An 18,486-nucleotide genomic window follows, 5' to 3' on the forward strand; every position below is an offset into this window, starting at 1 on the left:
TGGTTACAACAAAGAAGACAATGAAGCTACAAGAGTAAATCTGCTATAAAATTGAATGCCTGAGGCGGTAACATGAAAATATATTTTTATAGATATATTATTTGTAAAATATAAAATGCATGCATGACTATATATGGAAATAAAAATTAAACAGGTACACCAATTACTTAATGTCGCTTTCCTTACTGCAACTGGTCAGATTGCTTGCACCTATAACAATAATATTTAGAATGGCAGGACACCATATTTGTTATCACCCACGTTGAACTACAAGGCTCTATGGCTATTATAGGAAAAATCCAGAAATCCACAGGCATGTTTTGGCTTAGTTACAAAAACTGATGGGAAACATATGAGCACATACAAAGCATTTTCAATATTTGGTTGGAAGCTGCATGAAGTGATGATCCATGAGCACTTCTGTTTGAACATTATCTGACTGCTGGGAAGAAGCCTTCTTTTATACATAAGATTTATTTTTCTATTATATGTATTTTTTGACACAACCTTGACAGCTTTCCTCTCATAATTGTTGCTGGAATAAAAATCTACATAAAACTGCAAGACATTTAAGCAACAGCAGTGTCATCTAAGGCTTCCTGAGGTAAGTATGTGTTAAAGGCATTTGCTATAAAAAATGCTAAATTATACAATGAATTAATTCAAAGTACTGATTCGTAAAATAGAAATAATGCACAATGTCAGTCATTTAAATTGTTTTGTGATTTTCTATTTATTTCTTGAATATATAGTAATAATTGGCTATGAAACTCTTTGGGATGTCCTGAAGGTGTGGAAGGCAACTGCAAGTTTGTCCCACCTTTGCGCATCCAGGCATCCTAAACATGTAAATTGTGAAATTCTGCTATGTTTGCTGGGAAATATACATTGCAAGTCATATACTTTACCTATTATTTATGACAAATTATTCGACTATACTACAGCAAGTAACTTGAGATGCCGTTAATGTTCAAACATTGCTCAATTTTGAAATATCTGTTAAGATATTGCTGTTGCCATTAATATAAAGGAATTTCAAAAATAAAGCAGAAATTCACTTTCACAGTATAAAATACAGGCAGTGTACATTTGTACAGTTGAATGATTCTTAAACGGTAATTCTATTGCACACTGCACCAGATACAGTTCTGACATGCATAACATCACTTAGTCTCTCTTGTAACTTCATTTCTAAAAGTATCTTTCTCAATGCAAAACATTTTGGCTCACATACACTATAGGAGCAAAACACTGACAGATCATTTTAAATGTGACAGGTAGTTCCTGCAGAAACTACAAGTTGCTTTCCTCATTTGTTATAACGGTCTTACGTTAGCACTTTGATTTAACCACCAAAAATATATCTCACTCTCTTCAAATGATAATTTTTTAAAACTTTGTTATTGCTGGGATTACATTTTTGAACATTTAAAAGTACAATAAGGTAATTGCCAAATGAGCCGGAGAGATGAGGATAACTTTTTTCTTTTACACAGCAAGTTGTTACTATTTGGAAAACACCACATGACAGGATGGTGGAAGCAGTTTCAATACTAACTTTCAAAAAGGGAATTGGATTAATTCTTGAAAGGTGAAAACTTTCAGAACTATGGGGAGAGAATAAGAGAGTAGAACTCATTGGATAACATTCAAAAATCTGGCACAGCCTCAATGCATCAAACGGTCATCCTTTGTTTTGTATGATTCTATGCATAAATAAATATTTTCATATATATATGTATAAATTTTTAAAAAGCAAGGGGCAGCATGGTGGCACAGTGGTTAGCACTGCTGCCTTATGGTACTGAGGACCCGGGTTCGATCCAGGCCCTGGGTCAGTCTCTGTGTGGAGTTTGCACATTCTCCCCGTTTCTGCATGGGTCTCACCCCCATAACCCAAAGATGTGCAAGGTGTAATTGCCACGCTAAATTGCGCCTTAATTGAAATTGGGTACTTTAAAAACAAACTTCTAAAAAGCAAAAGTTAGTTATTTTTCTGTCGTATCCTAACGGGACTTATGGGGTGGGAATGATTGTCTTCCCCATGGTTCTCGCAGAGTACAAGCTCCCCAGCTGAGGGGTGGGGGCACTCCATTCGGCTATGTATAAAAGATTGGCCAGTAAGGCACCGACCGTAAAGAGAGCTGGTTGGGGCCTCACGCACCGAGGTTCCAGGTTTGATCCCGGCCCTGGATCACTGTCCATGTGGAGTTTGCACATTCTCCCCGTGTGTGCGTGGGTTTTGCCCCCACAACCCAAAGATGTGCAGGATAGGTGGATTGGCCACGCTAAATTGCTCCTTAATTGGAAAAAATGAATTGGGTACTCTTAAAAAAAAGAGACCTGGTCGGCATCTACCAGAGTTGTATATAACATAACGTAAATACATCAAAGTTCTTTATTCTACTCAGTGTGGAATTCCCATGTCCTTATTAAACTTTTGATAAATTTTAAACAAATTACTTCACAAAATAAGTTTCTGCCTGCAAAAACTGTGAATATTGCCTGCAAACAATTGGAATAACTTGAAACAAAACAGATCCAATTGTACAAACAACGAGCAGGATTTTGCGGACACCTCCCCCCTCCCAATGGTGTGTTTTGCTGTCAGTGGGAGTTTTTGTTGTTCACATCCTCTTCCGCTGGGGAACCTGTGGCGGTGGGTTGCCGTCGGCAGAACCGGAAGACCCCACTGGAGGGAACAACTGGAAAATCCTGCCCAATGATGTATTGGTAAAGTGCATAATCAACATTGTCACAAAAAGGAAATATTAGGTCAAAAATATATTTATGGTAACCAGTGTTTAGAATTGTTCGAAAAAGGATGTTGCCAATATTCCACAATGTGTTGAAATTGGTGAAGGAAAGACACATCAAAATAGTGTTACTGCAATAGAAGGCAACACAGGTTGCAACTGTGTTGATTAAAATATGAGCTGAACAAATAACACAAAAAACACAATTTTCACCAAATAATGACCTTTTTACCAATAAATGTATATTACATCTGATAGAATTTACAACCTCTTATAAAATAATCAACTTTATTTATTTCATCAATGACATACTTAATTATGATTAAATTATTAATTACACAAGTAATGATGATTCATACAATGTTAACTTCTTTGTTCCAAAATTTTCTCCATATGTTATATCCTCTCTTGTATCCAGATCTTACCATACTGTCACTAAACTACCCCGAACTGAAAAAAAATGCTTTGAATTAATAAGGAAGATGATCGTCATTTAAATGATCAGACCTCCATACAACAAACCTTTCAAATAAATATTCTAGTAAGTAAAGTGTTACAGAGTGCCATTTAGAGTTCAAGATGTTCTTCTATGCCTTTCTCCTATGTAATTGTTTTAATGGATCTGTTGATAGTTCTGTGCATATGTGGGCTTTGGCGGACTTTTCAGTCTGCAAGTGGATCACCTGTTTTACTACTGCTCCTGTTATCATAGTTATTACTGTTAATAACTCTGCTGAGTTATTGTTATTGTCAAACATTGTTATTTATTTATATAAAGGAGTTCCTTCTTTTAAATAACTCATTCAACTGCTTTCTCGTCTCAAGTTACCACATAAACTTCAATGAATAGAGTAATCGACTTCCAGGTTCATCCTTGAATAGTTCTAGAATTGAGTGGAATAACTTTCAACTTTAGCAGATTTTTCAAACTGGTGTATCAGATGGCAGTTATACACTCCACCTGATTTTCACTCCATTGACATTTTAAGGAAAGGAAAATCCTGTAGACTACATAACAGACAAGTTGATACAATCCATTTTAAGACCCTGCCAAAGTTGAAAGTTACTCTAATGTGTTGGTGAGCTGAGTACGCATTTTGGTCTACCATCCAAAGGAAAATGTCATCAGACTACAGTGTACTGTAGTGTAAATCACTTTGTTGTTATCCATTAGAAATTTAGTGGTATGCAGAAGTTCTTCTTTTGTCTTTTCCCATGTTATATGGGTTTCACAATGCTGGTTGATCAACTTTGGATTTTAAAAATATTCATTCTTTAATGGGATGTGGTCAGTGCGAGCCACCTTCTTCAACAGCCATGGCAGGTAAGTTTAGAGCCGGGTTCCCTTCCTGCTGTTAAACCTCTTCATCTACCTGGCATTGATGTATGCTGGCTTGCCTGCACCAGTAGCTGGGTTCTTTTGGAACCAACAAGTTCTGAAGTGGGACTCGAACACAGAGGCCTTCCCACTCAGAGGCAAGATTGCAGCAGTTGAGTCACTCTAGCTCCCTCTGGCAGACATCCAGTAATTCCTCAAAAAGGAGTGTTATATCTCCTTCCGTTAAAGGAGCATCTTCCTAAGTGAGAGAAAAATACACCGTGCAAAATTGCTCGACAAAAAATGTACTTTTTCCCCTTTGGATTCGTAGACTTTAGGATACTCTGACAGGCAGAAAATAGCAACTCTGTTGGCACCAGGTTACTTTGTTTAAATGCTCCTTGAAAGTGTAAAAAATTCATTTCTATTTTTCAGCACTGAATTTCATGCTGGCCAGCGTTATTTTAGTGTTCCAAATCAGTCATCATTAAAATTGGTATGTGCTTGCACTTTCCTGCAGGTGTTCAGTTTCCTGCCACAAGTACCGAAAGACATGCTTGTTAAGGTGAATTGGACATTCTGAATTCTCCCTCAGTGTACCCGAACAGGTGCCGGAGTGTGGTGACTAGGGATTCTCACAGTAACTTTATTGCAGCGTTAATGTAAGCCTACTTGTTACACTAATAAAGATTATATTGTATTATAAAATGGTTATGTCACTGAAGAGATTCTGGTTCTGACTGGTAGAAATTGAAGCATGAATAAGTAGCAAAACAGAGAAAGCTCTAGTGGCTCAGCAACATGGGAGAAGAAAACATTTTGTCACCAAGGATGCAGACCATCCCAACCGCACAATAAACTGGTGGAGTGCTCCCACTCATTTTTTCCTGCCCCACCCCAAAATACATTGACACACTGCCAGGACTTCATGCCAAACAGAAAGTGCAGACTATAATTAAAATCTGAAATTAATTAAGTCAAAAGTAAGGCCAGGCGGCTGGGTGTTCAACAGAGAGAGATCAAGAGATAGCCCTGGAAACTGTAACCTGGTGCCAACAGAGTTGTTATTTTCTGCCTGTTAGAGTATCGTGAAAGTGTAAATGACCAAAGACAGAAAGTTGAAAGCCTGAGTGGGATAAAGAATTGAAATGGCAAGTGACTAGGATCCAGGGTCATATTACAGGATAGAATGGTGGTAAAAAGTAAAGTTTTCACAGTCCCAGATGCTGCTTTCCCATTTAAGGGGGAGAGCTGACTGGTGGCGATTTAACCTGAGGATCACCACATCTCAGGTGAGGGGAAAGGTTGAGAAGGCAGGGACTTTGTGAAAAACCTCAGCCGGTAACTCACTCTGCCTCACATGCTAGCTGTCCAGCCAACTGAGCTAAACCGGCCCCCAGTCACCTAATCTGAATTTAATCTCCACAATGTGAGTATCAAATACGATTGGTTAGGTTGGGACAAATAACATGTGTTTTTTCATCCAGAAGGTGTGCTTGAGGCCCGAGGCAGTTGTCTGGGAGATGAATTGGAATGAGTTGCATTGCCTGCACTTGCATTAAAATGTGATGGGGAAGGAGTGTAGATGGTATGATTGGTGGAAGAATGAACCATAGAGAACAAACCCTAATGAACGCAGAGTGTGGATAGGAAGGGAATATGTGTTTGGCTGTGGATCACTGTCGGTGCCAGTAGAGGTGACCTGTTGAATACAGAGGTTGAAAGGTGAAGACAAAAGTGATTCTAAAAGTTGAGGATGGATGACAGCAGAAGCAGGAGAATTGGGGCAGACCCAGTGGGGAGCTCTGTCTATCAAAACAGAAGGAACTCTTCAAGGAAAAAACTGAAAAATAACAATACTAATGGCAAAAGCAACATTAGTTCTCTTTTCAATGAGCCAACAGGTTTACTCCTGTAAAAAGCCAAACATGTAATCAAGATTTCAGATAATGCATGTTCCACAGGAGTAGGCTGCATTATAAGTTGCTTCATTTTGTATTTGAATCCGTTGCACTGATTATGTGGAACACTCACTGAATTGGAGTTAAATATTCAACTTGGAAATGTAGTCACAATCTTTTAGGAATAGCTGCAAAACATAACAAACTATGTTTTAATATGAGCAATATTCTAATCTTGTTTTCTTATTTTTGTCTTCATTTTGTTGAACTGAAGTCCAGGATTCAACATGAGAACATTTATGTTCCTCTCCATTGTGGCTCTGTGTTCTGCTAAATCATTACTTCAGAATGAATTTCTTCATTTCCTGGCAGAACATGATGTTATGCAACAGGATCCTCCCCAGAACACATCTGACATCATCATCCAACCACAAACACCAACTCCACCTCCCACTCTGGATGACCTATCTTTCACATGTCCTTTAAAATGTGTATGCCAAGTACGGGTGGTCCAATGCTCTGATGCTGGTAAGTTGGTTTATAATTTAACCTTTTATTTGTAAAAATTGTTGGCATTCATTTCTCAAATTTTAATGGTTGTTTAGTTTTGTAAGGCGATGATTCAGGAATCTTTTACTTAATCCTTAACTTTCTACAGTTTTTCCTGATTAATATATTGACTCGTGCTGAGACGAAGCTCATTATAAGTTGCGTTCTCCACTAGAACTTCCACAGCAGCATTCTTTGCATGAAAAGGCAAATATTAGCAAAATATTTAACCAAAGCAGAGAAAGCACCAGAGTTGAAGCTAATTCAACCAATATACACACTGCTACAAACTGTAACGTCCCATCAAACTGACAACTCTCTCTGGTCGCCTCAAATCGGAGCTCTCACCAATCATTCATTCATATAACAACACCAATAAACTACCAATACTTTGTGAAGATGGCAATGGAGACTTGAATGCCAAGTACAGATAATGGGCGCGATATTATGGAAAGACTTCGAAGTGTGGTACTGAGTGGGAACAGCTGGTTTTTCCGTCGGCCGACTCAGTAGGGCCATTACTAGTATCCAATGTTAATTAGGACACTTAATTATGCCCCATGGGCTTTCACGCCGGAAAAGACTGTCCCACCAGCTGATTCACTCGGCAGCACTCCGCTAACGAGGGGGAGCAGCTCTTAAACCGATCCTACAGAGCAAACCCCAAACATGCCACAACGCAGACCAGCCCCACGTTTTGGAGATGCCGACCTGGCCAGATTGCTGGATGTGGTGGATCCCGGACACGATACCCTGTACCCAGAGGAGATTGAAGAGTCAACCACAGAGCAGCCAGTGCCACCTGAGAGGCAGTGGCAGCAACCGTCAGCATGGGGATTGTCACCAGGAGAATCGCCACCCAGTGCCATAAGCAGCTAAGCGACCTTCACCAGGCTGCACAGGTAAGTTGGCATCGGCCCCCTGGCACCGGTCCCATCTTCTACTTCCTCCCCTTTGGACACCACCCTACCCCCCCCCCCCCCCCCCCCCCCCCCGCCGCAATGGCCCTGCGGTTGCCATCGCACCCCACCCCGGCCCGAGCACAATACTGCACATGTGCACCCTACCCATGCCCAGCAGCAGTGCCCATGCCTGTCCCCTGCCGAAGCCCACTCCACCCCAAAATGCATGAAGCGTGCGGCTCACAATGTCCTGTCTCTGTTCCCGCAGGAGAAATTGTCCTATAACAGATGGGAAAGGGCCCAGATGGGCTGTTGGACATCAGAGTCCTTATCCCCAACGGGAAACGGGCCCTGGAGGTCACGGGGCTGGCCAAGGACAGATTGGTCACTGAAATCGAGACTGCCTGCGCTGCAGAGGTTAGTATACACTGGCCCCCACCCAGATGACCCATCACACATGTGCTGTCCATGCCAGACATAATGGTCTTTCCCTCTCACTGCCCATTCTCCTGTAGGATCTCCATCCGATAGTGCCAGCCCATCTAGGATGCCCCTCGCTGTCCAAGAGAACACCTTGAGGAGAGGTCTGAGGATGCCACCGTTGAGGCGTCATAGCTGTCATCCCACCGTCCATCAGCGCAGAGATGTACACCTTGGTGGGCAAAAGTAGTGGATCGGCTTTTGGGGCACAATCTGGTGAGCACCACAGTTGCCGTAGCACATCAGGTGGAGGCAGGAACATCCAGGGGTGTCCACAGTTGGAGGACTGTTGGATCCCAGGACCAAGGCCAACACTGCTAGGGTGGCAACTGCGGTCAGGAGCCTGCAGCTGACATCAGCACCATGAGTGGTGGTGTCCAACACATTGCTCAGTCGGTGACGGTCATGGCTGAGGAGACGTGTTTCTGACGCAGGTGGACATTGACGAGGCACTGCAGAGCATGTTACAGATGCAGCTCGACATTGGCAAACCATGGCCCGGTCACAGAGGGGTATCGTTGAGAGCATTGACATCATGGTGCTGACAATGGGGAGTCGCCAGGGTTGGCAGAGCCAGATGTCACAGGGGCCTCTGGAGCTCAGTTCGGCTGCCGCTCCATCCCAAGGTGACCCTCAGGGCCCTACGGGCATGGAGGCCAACCTGGAGCTGTCCCACAGGGATATGACGGGTGTTACCAGTTCTCCCCAGACCCCCCCTCCTGACAACGGTGCGACTTAAGGTCAATGTGCGGAACAGGATGGCATGGTGAGGCATGTGCCACCAAGGCGGCTGGGGCCCTCCGGCCCCAGGCCCTCCAAAGGACGCCCACGAGGGGCATCTAATACCACAGGGCGCGGCAAGCAGCAGACTGCCTCCACCTCTGATGTGCATCCTGGGGATACACCTAGACACATTAGCAGAGCATGGAAGGCTAAGATGATTGAGGATCACTTGAGAGGGCACTGGCGTGGGGGGGGCATCATCAGTAGCTAAGGACAATTAGGGTCACGATTGTACACCATTAAAAATGTTAACGAGAGACATGTGAAGCCTCTGTCACATTATTCTGCACTGCGGGCCGGCCTGCACCCACCATCCTCGGCCCCAGCCCCCAAGCATGGTGGTCCTACATTTTGGCCCATCTACCCACCCCCCCCGGCCCGAGGCATACGACGCGCAGGTGATGGGTGTGAGTATGCTGTCAGCAGATGGACAAGACTCAGACTATGGCACAGATTGAGCAGCACCAAAGCTCAGCTGACAGCGAGTTATCATTACCCTCCTGTCTTGTCTACTGACCCACTGACTGTGCCGACACAGGCCCATCACCGTGGAATGATGTAACGCGGACTCTGGAGGGGGTGGGGGGTGGGGAGCATTGGATTGAGTGGGAGAAGGGGTGGTACGGTGGGTGGGATCAGGACAGGGGGGGTGAGATGACAGATGAAGCCATGTCCTATAAAAAGCGGGCAAGTATGAGGATCTCCTTGGCCCTCCAGGCATGCCGGACCCTCGTTGCTGCCTGTCCTCCATCCTCCAGTTTCTCCCAGGGGTCCTCCCGGGGTTCGTCTTTCAGCCCCTCCTGGACAGCTCCTCCTCTGATGGGGCTGCCCTCTTTCTCCACTGCTGTGCCAGGTTGCGGAGAGCACAGCAGACCACCACAAAGCAGGCAACTCTCTGGAGGGCATACTGCGGTGCACCACAAGAGCGGTCGAGGCATCGGAGACGCATTTTAAGCACTGCTCAATGACAGCCCGGGTGGCCTTGTTATACTGGGTCTCCGCATTGGTCTCCGGCCTCCGTACCAGTCTCCGGCCTCCATACTGGCGTCATTAACCATGTCCTAAGCGGGTACCCCTTAACCCCCAACAGCCAACCGGTTGCCTTGGGATGTCCCTCCCTGACTGCCCCAGGATGTAGCTGTCTTGCATACCCCCGGGGAAGTGAGCACACATGTATGATCTTCAGGTGGTGATTGCACACAAGTTGGACATTCAGGGAGTGGAACCTCTTCCTGTTGATGAAGGCTATCTATTTCCTCCTTGTCCAGGGGCAACACGGCAATGGTGGAGAATCCTGTTGCCCGGACATCTTGATGGGCTCAATCCACGTCAAAGTATAAATAGTCAGCTGCCCTAGCAAACAGGGCATCCGTGACTTGACGGATGCACTTGTGGGCTGTCGGTTGGGATATTCCACACAAATCCTCGTTTGAGCCATGGAATGAACCTGAGCCCTGGAATGAACCCGAAACTGCCCCGGGGGTTCAGGGCCGGGTGAACTTCACGGCCACTGTGAGCAGGCATCCCCCTCCTCCACATGGAGCGACGTTCGCAAGGACTAGGTACAAGTACCAAACAGCAGTGGTTAGAACTGTTGCTCCACAGTGCCAGGGCCCCAGGCTTGATTCCGGCTCAGGTCACTGTCTGTGTGGACGCCTGCCCGTTCACCACGTGGGTTTCCTCCCACAAGTTCCGAAAGATGTGCTTGTTAGGTGAATTGGACATTCTGAATTCTCCCACAGTATACCTGAACAGGCGCGGAGTGTGGCGACGAGGGACTTTTCACAGTAACTTTGTTGCAATGTAAGTTTACTTGTGACAATAATGAAGATTATTATTAAAAAAAGATTATCTCCTTGTTGGGGTGGAGCCTGCTGTGGCACACATTGCCCGACCCCCATCCGCACACCCCCACTCCCCCATCCCCATCTTCAAAGGACCTGGCTGCCTGTACACCATCGGCTGTTGCTGGCCCCCTCTCTGGGTCCCTTTCTGGCCTGATGGGTCCTCAGGGAGTCATGCAGGCCCCTGCACATGGGCTACTGCCTCGACGTTGCTGCCGCTGCTTCTCTGGCGTCTGGCCGTCTTGATTGCTACCCTCACCGTGAGGAGTCTACAATATCTTCCATCAGGTGATAACTATAAGGAATTGGAGAGGGTGAGAGACCGACTATCAGTTATGGCTTCCACCCTGAGATCCTTAATTCCCACTAGTTTCCCCCACTCCTTATATTCCCTGCCATCTCTCAAGGTGTCATTCAAGGATCACCTTTTCTGGGACACCGTTCCCTACACACGTAGCCCTGGGTCCGAACCCCAGACCCCCCCCCCCCCCCCCCCCGTAACGGCACTGGGACTGAGCTCGGGCAACCTCGCCACCAACCCGGCCAAGCCTATCCCCTCCCCTGGGGGGCTCCCAAACCCACAGAGCACTGGGGCAACGTCCCCACCCCGGGTTGACTGCCCGTTTTCCAAGATGTCTATTCACCTCCTCTGATTCCCACAGCAGCCATTGCGCTAGTTTCATGTTTGTAAAAGATAAATTTAGAGTGCCCAATTCATTTTTCCAATTAAGGGGCAATTTAGCGTGGCCAATCCACCTACCCTGCACATCTTTGGGTTGTGGGGGCGAAACCCACGCAAACACAGGGAGAATGTGCAAACTTCACACGGACAGTGACCAGGGCCGGGATCAAACCTCAGTCCGCGGCCGCCACGGTCGGGAGCGGGCCGAACAGAGGGCAGGGGTTGGGCCTCATATGGGCCCTGGGTATTTTTGGGCGAGCTGTCCAGGTTGGGCGTGCGGCCAATCGGGGGCACTATTTGGGAGGTCCAGCTCCGTGGTCTGAGTCCGCCATGGAGCACAGCACAGTTGCTGCCGTGCGCATGCGCGACCTCTGACCCGGAAGTGCGGGGGCCCATATCTGCAGCTAAAGCTGCGAGCTTCCTGATGGGTTCCTGCTAGCCCCCTGCAGGGCTATGAATAAGTGGCCTTTTCATGCCAGTTTTTCTGCTGTGAAAGACCACAGTTTTTACAACGATTTGGGAACATAGACGCAAAAATGGAGAATACAGCCCCAGATTTATGTACAATGTTGAGAATGTAGCTGAGGCATTGATACTCACAATAAGGAATACCTGTTCCCACATATACCAAACACGGAAAACGTTCTTGACACAAACGATCATTTTTTTGCCAGATATTAAATTGAATATCTAACAAAAGAAAACGTCACACTGCATTTCAGTAACTTCCAATAGGTGTTCCTTTGATACTTCATGCATGTTGATAGAAAATGGCGTGCTGAAAATTTCAAATCCTCCTTCAGGGTTCCTAAAGTCATACAATTGGTACTCCCCTCTCAGTTTAGCAGTTTTATACATGTACCATTTTGTGGCACCAACGCATCGAGTCCCAATAGTGTTATGTAGTGATTTCAAGGTAGGGAAAATGCCAAGTTACTTTGTGAGAGCTGAAACTTCACCTTAAAGATTCAAATATCACCTTTACACTACTTTGTTGCAGCCTGTATTCTTATACTGAGCAAAATCAGATGCTCCAAAATATCCACCAATGAAAGCAAGGCCTTGAAATAATTAATTGTTCCTCAATTTAGTAACATCTTTCCATTTCTGATTTATGAAAAATTGGATTGCACCACACAATTTAGGAAAGTTTAAATATAGATCCATGATGAAATTGCATTCTTTCAACTGTTACATAAAACTGAGAGCTAGATCTTGTGTAAAATTACAGTTTAATTTCTGTGACATGATTCCTTTCCAAAGTTCTACCACACAGAACCTCTGGATGTAAAATGCTATGGAAAACTACCAACCTCCTGGTTTATGTTGATATTCGGCAATTTGCCCTTCAATTTTGCCAGAATGCCAGCTTTCCTGCCCACCATTCAGGGTGTCCCATCTTTGCTCACACTCAGTTCTGGTCCAGTCCAGAGCCCCACCAAACTGTTAACGATGTAATTTTCTGTTGTGCTTTACATTTCTATAAGCTCATCTGTTATGTATATGGTTTCATTCAGCTCTATAAGTGCACACCAGAGAAAGACCAATAACATAGTGCTTTCATCAAAGCTGAAAGGACTTTGCTTTGTCACAATTTTCTATTCAGAATTATCAGCAAAATCACTCGTAATAGCAGTGTTAGTGTTTTTGAGAAGTTGACAGTTGTTTTATTCGGCTGCTTATCTAGACATACTGGCCTGGATACTAACTGGGTCATGTTACATAGACATGGTGAGGTGAAAGGTGGGGTGGGGCACATTGTTTTATAAGAGAAATCCAGGGGTCTGGATTTCCTTGCATGGCATGTTAATTCCACAGTGAGAATCTTCTGTCACTGCCATTCTCTGATTGACAGACTTGACTTCCAGGAACACATCAAGCGCAGGATCAGCCAGATCCAATTCACAACTGGTTGAGGGACAATACTCTACCGGGGGGCAGAGAGAAGAGGAGGAGGAAGTGGGGAGGGTGCTGAGGGCAGATATGGATGCATTCCTGCTTCTTCCTCCTGGCCCACAACTATTGTTGTAAAAACATGCACCTTTTCCTCAAAGATGCTCTCACCTCCCTTGAGCTGCCAGGTTCCTGGGGTTTGGTAAATGTAAATTCCATGAGGAGGAAGCTATGAAGTGGCCATTAACTTTTTTCTTGAAAGCTTCAACTGGTCCGATCTCTATCTCATTACTGGTAAAATACCAGTAGAGGCAGGTGGACAGCCAGTGGAGATGGGAAGACAAAAGGCATGCTCCCCACCACACCACTCGGTTTTAAGCCTCCCCACTTGTTAGCTCATTGTAAAATCAGGTTAAATCAGATACTGCTAGTCTCATTAAAACACATAAATTGTCAATAATCTCCTGCTAACAGGTTGATGGCCTGCCGACCTCATTAAATCCTGAAGTGAATGGGTTGAAAGTATATTGGAGTGGGAGTTTTGAATTTTAAACATCTGCCCTGAACCCAACCAATGCTATTTTTGGCTGTTAAAATTCAGTCCACTATTTATGCAGTTGTCAGCAGGCAGATCTTCAAAAGGTTCCCCCTCACAAATGGGTTTCAGAAACACAACTTCATGGGCAATCATAAAGCCCACCTTAATAGCAGCATCACTTTTGTGGTAAGAGTTGGTCAACACCGATTGCTCCCTTAACGACAACTTTGCAAGTTTAGAAAATTTATCTTCCTGCAGCTTTTCCACCTATTGACATTTTGGATCATGCTTTGTTTCATTGTTTCTTTGAATCTTATATGCTGGTGGAATGGTCCACCTAATGTGTCCCAGCCACAGGTAGAATGCTTCGCTTTTCCCACTATGTCACCTGATTTTAAGCCTCCCCTGCCTGCTAACACACTCCTGGAGATGGTTTGCAAAATTCACCACCTTATTTACTTATAAACTCAACTTTATTGATGAATGATAATGTCAGAATCACAATTTACACATTCATTCGTTTCTTTTATGTGAAGTAATTTTGGGATTAGAATTGTGATAGAGCTATTAGAATCTTATGTACATGTACTCAGGTATTATGTTCCTTTTTCATATGTTTGGGACTACGAACATAATATACACAGCAGATCTGCTACAGAACGTTGTAAGAAATTCTGTTCAGCATGCTCCATAGGCACTTAAATATTGTGATAAAGTAAGATCCAAAATCATTTCTGAACCTAAGACTATAGTTGGAACAAATGCTGCTCAATTAATTATGAAGTGTAAGTTAAAAATAAAAGATGGACATCTTGATAACCTAGGTCAAATGTGTTTTCTTCTCTCAAATTGATGTTTGAACACTTGAATTATTTTGCAGTTGTTTATTGCCGCACAAAGATCTAAGGTGATATCTAACACTTTTTTCATTTAATGAGTCAGGTTTGAAGTCAGTGCCACAAAGAATTCCTAAAAGTACAGTAATGCTTGATTTGCAAAATAACAAAATTACAGAAATAAAAGAAACTGATTTCAAGAACCTGCCGTGGCTCTATGTAAGTCAATATTTTTTATTATTTCAGATATGGTAATACAAATATTCAAGTATTTAGTACATTGTCCTGTTTATTCAACAGAGGAACAGTGAATGCACAAATAAAACTAAGCATTACTCACTCCGTCGATGATAGTGGATTAGTTAATACAATATGCTCATTCTTTGAAGACATGGAAGTAATTTTAACCCCGAGTAGGGGCGAGGTTTGGGTCATGAGAAGTTAAAATTCAAATATTTAAAGTTGATCCCAAGGTTCTCACATCCAGTTTAAACGGAGGTGGGTGACATGCACCCAAGGGGGCTGGGTAACCATTTCAATCATAGAAACATGGTTTGCGGCTTACAGATTTAAAGTGGAATAGGTGCCTCCTTTTGTAAACCATTTCAGCCTGAGAAACACAGCATGTAAAGGGGTCAGGAAGGGCTGAATCCAAGTAAGTACCTTTATAGAACTACTATTTGTGGTCCAGGATGTTTCCCCTAGTTTGAAAAACTTTCCTGCTTCCAGTTCTATGATTGCTGACTTCACTCAATCTCCCTTCACCTCTCTCCTTAACCACCACCTGTTCTTGAACGTCACCTGCCCCACCCCCAAAAATCCCTTCCCCACTGACCCCAATCTCATTCTCAACCAACCTCTCTATTTTTTCTTTGTTCCTTGGTTGTGGACTTGTACCACATGCTATTCCACCTGACAGGCAGACAATCTGTCAACCAAGATTGTTGTTAGGTGAGAAGAAAATTAAAATACATCTTTTGGGTTCCTGTCCAGAAGAGCCCCCCCCCCCCCCCCAACCATATTTCTCTACGCCACCACAGATGGTCAAATGCAGCACATAAATATCAGGGCCATTACAGCCACATGGAATTAAGATTAATTGCCGTCCATTAAGGAAGGAAATGGCTCACAGACATTGGCCTGGGAATTCAGGACAGCATTCATCTTAAAATGACTAAACAGTCTTCTAAGCTCCAACATAGTAGGTAGGAAGTGCGTATTTATCACAAGTCCAAAGTGTGTTGCCCCTCACCTCCACCATATTGGTCAAAAGGGAGGAGGGGCTGAGGGGAGAGACGGATTGCTGACAATTAAGGTTTCTTTTTTAGAGATACTGATTTGAGGGGGGTGGCAGCATCCATCTAGGCCTAGGTGAGATGGGGCCTGTCAGACTTCCATGTGGGTGGGATATGACTGATCATGGTGATGGTGGTGGTGGGTTGGGGGGGGGGGGGGCACAACCAGGTAGGTTAAATGGAATGTAAGGGGGTTAAATGGGCCAGTTAAAAGATCTTGGGTTTTTCCCCATCAAAAAAGTTTGAAGGCTGACGTTGTTTCATTGCAGGAGACACATCTGAGTTCGGGATCAGACGAGGTTGAGGAAGGGGTGGGTGGGACAGGTGTTCGAGCTTTGATGCGAGGACGAGGTGGATGTGGTGCTGATCAATTGACGGGTGGCTTTTTCGTTGGGTAATATTTCTGTCGATTCAGGGGGCGATATGTGATAGTGACTGGGGTGTTGGCGGATGCTCCGGTTTTCTTGGTGCTTGTATACGCGCCCAACTGTGAGGAAACGGATTTTAGCAGCCATCAGCAGGCGATGGCAGCCATCCACGACATGGTCTCATATCAGTTGATCACACAGTGTTTATGGAGCAGATGGGGGTAGTTGGTGGATCCGTGGAGATTCAGATATCCAAGGGAGAAGGCATTTCCTTCTTTTCATACTACTCCCGTATTGACTTCTTTGTCGTGGGTAAGTCGTAACTCCCCGGGGTGGTGGGGATGGAGTATTCGGTGATTTTCATTCTGACCATGCTCCACATAATGTGGATTTGGGTTTGGAGGATGGCTGCACTCAGTGACCTCCGTAGAGGATGGATACGGAATTGTTCGCATACAATGGGGTGTGTGAGAGGATAGCTTCCGCTATTGGGCACCTATGTGGAGTTTAATAAGAAGAATGAGGTCTCACCTTCCACGTCCTGGGAAGCACTAAAGGCAGTCATCAGGGGGGACTTAATTTCAATTAAATCTCACAGGGGTAAGGCAGGGGGAGGGAGTAGAGACAGAGATTGGTGGAGTCTACCCTTGCGGTGGACCGTTAATGCTCTACTGCCCAAACGGTAGAGCTGTTGGTGGAGAGGAAGAAATTCCAGATGGAATTTGAGTTGGTGTCGACGGGGAAAGAAGTTAGCCAGCTTCGTTGAGCGAGACGGACGTTTTACGAATATGGGGAGAAAGTAAGTCATTTATTGACTCACCAGCTGAGGCAGCAGGTGACCTCTTGCGAGACAGCGCAAGTTCCGGAATCATGGGAAGGTTTGGTTTATGATCCAGAAAAGGTCAATGGGGTAATTAGGGGCGGCATGGTGGCGCAATGGTTAGCACTGCTGCCTCACTGTGCCAAGGATCCGGGTTCGATCGCAGCCCCGGGTCACTGTCCGTGTGGAATTTGCACATTCTCCCCGTGTCTGTGTGGGTCTCACCCCCACAACCAAAGATGTACAGGCAAGGTGGATGGGCCATGCTAAATTGTCCCTTAATTGGAAAAAAAAGAATTGGATACTCTAAATTTATTTTTAAAAAGGCCAACCGGGTATTTGATACCTTTTATCAGGGGCTATACAGGTCTGAACCTCCAGAGGAAGACTCAACCATGGTACAGTTTCTGGATGGGTTGGTCTTACTGGTGGTGGAGAGGGAAAGAGGGCAGGAGCTGGAGGTGCCACTCAGGCTGGAGAAAATTATGAAATATATCTGTTCTATGTAGTCTGGGAAGGCATTGGGCCCGGGCAGATTCCCTGTAGAATTTTATTTAAAAATTTGCAAGAGTTTGGACCACACCTGTTTGATGGTATAACGATTCTCTGTCTGGGGAGGTGGGGTTGCTGGCCACACTGATGCAGGCATCCATTTCCTTAATCCTTAAAAAGGTTAAAGATCCCCTGAAGTGTGGGTTATATTGGCTTATTTCTTTGTTGAATGTTGATGCAAAGCTATTGGAGAAGGTGTTGGCAACCCGTTTGGGAGGGTGCCTGCCAGAGATGATTTCCGAGGATCAGGTGAATGTGTCAAGGGCCAGCAATTAGGAGACTTCTGAATGTGGGACTGGCGCCCTTATTGGGGGTTGAACCAGGGTAATCATTTTCATGGACATGGAGAAAGCGTTTGAACGGATGGAGTGGGATACCTTTTTGAGGTACTGGGGCGGTTTCTCTTTGGGCCTAAGTTCATTTTTAGGATTAGGCTTTTGTACAGGGCCTCCACTTTGAGCGTTCACACCAATGATTTAAGTTTGGGGTACATTTGGTTATAGGGGTACAAGGAAGGGATGTCCACTTTCCCGTTACTGTTTACTTTGGTGATCGAACCATTGGTTATCGCACTTAGGTCGTTGGCTGGGTGGATGGGCATAGAGAGGGGAAGTAGGGAGCATATGGTGTCCCTGTACGTAGATGACTTACTGTTGCATATTACGGACCCTCTCGCTAATGTAGGGAAGTAAATGGAAGTGCTAAGGAAGTTTGGTTCCTTCTCAGGGTACAGAACGAATGTGCACAAGAGTGAGGTTTTTCCGGTGAACCTTCCAGGGAAGGGACTTGATTTGGCCACGGCTAGTTTTTGGGACCTGGGAATAGGGGTGGCTCATGAATTGGCCTTGTTGCATATGTTGAACCTGGCCAGTCTGGTAGAGGGGATGAAGGTGGACTTGAAGAGATGTTGTCATGGGCTATGGATGGGGTGTTGGTTTGAGGGCTGATGAAGGAGGCTTTCTGTATAGG

At 44.9% G+C, this 18,486-nt stretch overlaps 2 protein-coding genes across 7 annotated transcripts in view; one reads left to right on the forward strand and one right to left on the reverse strand.

Annotated features, from left to right (window-relative positions):
* The window catches only part of LOC119973940 (centromere protein P), a 400,035-nt gene that overhangs the window by 110,840 nt on the left and 270,709 nt on the right, over positions 1-18,486 (reverse strand). The gene's annotated exons all lie outside the window — the stretch shown is intronic.
* The window catches only part of aspn (asporin (LRR class 1)), a 30,056-nt gene continuing 11,956 nt past the window's right edge, over positions 387-18,486 (forward strand). For 2 of the 4 annotated variants that reach the window (XM_038812597.1, XM_038812600.1), the window contains exons 1-4: positions 387-604; positions 3,175-3,297; positions 6,250-6,503; positions 14,589-14,701. In XM_038812597.1, the coding sequence (XP_038668525.1) occupies positions 6,263-6,503; positions 14,589-14,701 (354 nt within the window). In that variant the 5' untranslated portion in view covers positions 387-604; positions 3,175-3,297; positions 6,250-6,262. The remainder of the gene's footprint in view (positions 605-3,174; positions 3,298-6,249; positions 6,504-14,588; positions 14,702-18,486) is intronic. The other 2 variants (XM_038812598.1, XM_038812599.1) reach the window with 2 other exon arrangements.

The sequence above is a fragment of the Scyliorhinus canicula genome, chromosome 11 (genome assembly GCF_902713615.1).
Source record: "Scyliorhinus canicula chromosome 11, sScyCan1.1, whole genome shotgun sequence".
Classification (NCBI taxonomy): Eukaryota; Metazoa; Chordata; class Chondrichthyes; order Carcharhiniformes; family Scyliorhinidae; genus Scyliorhinus; species Scyliorhinus canicula.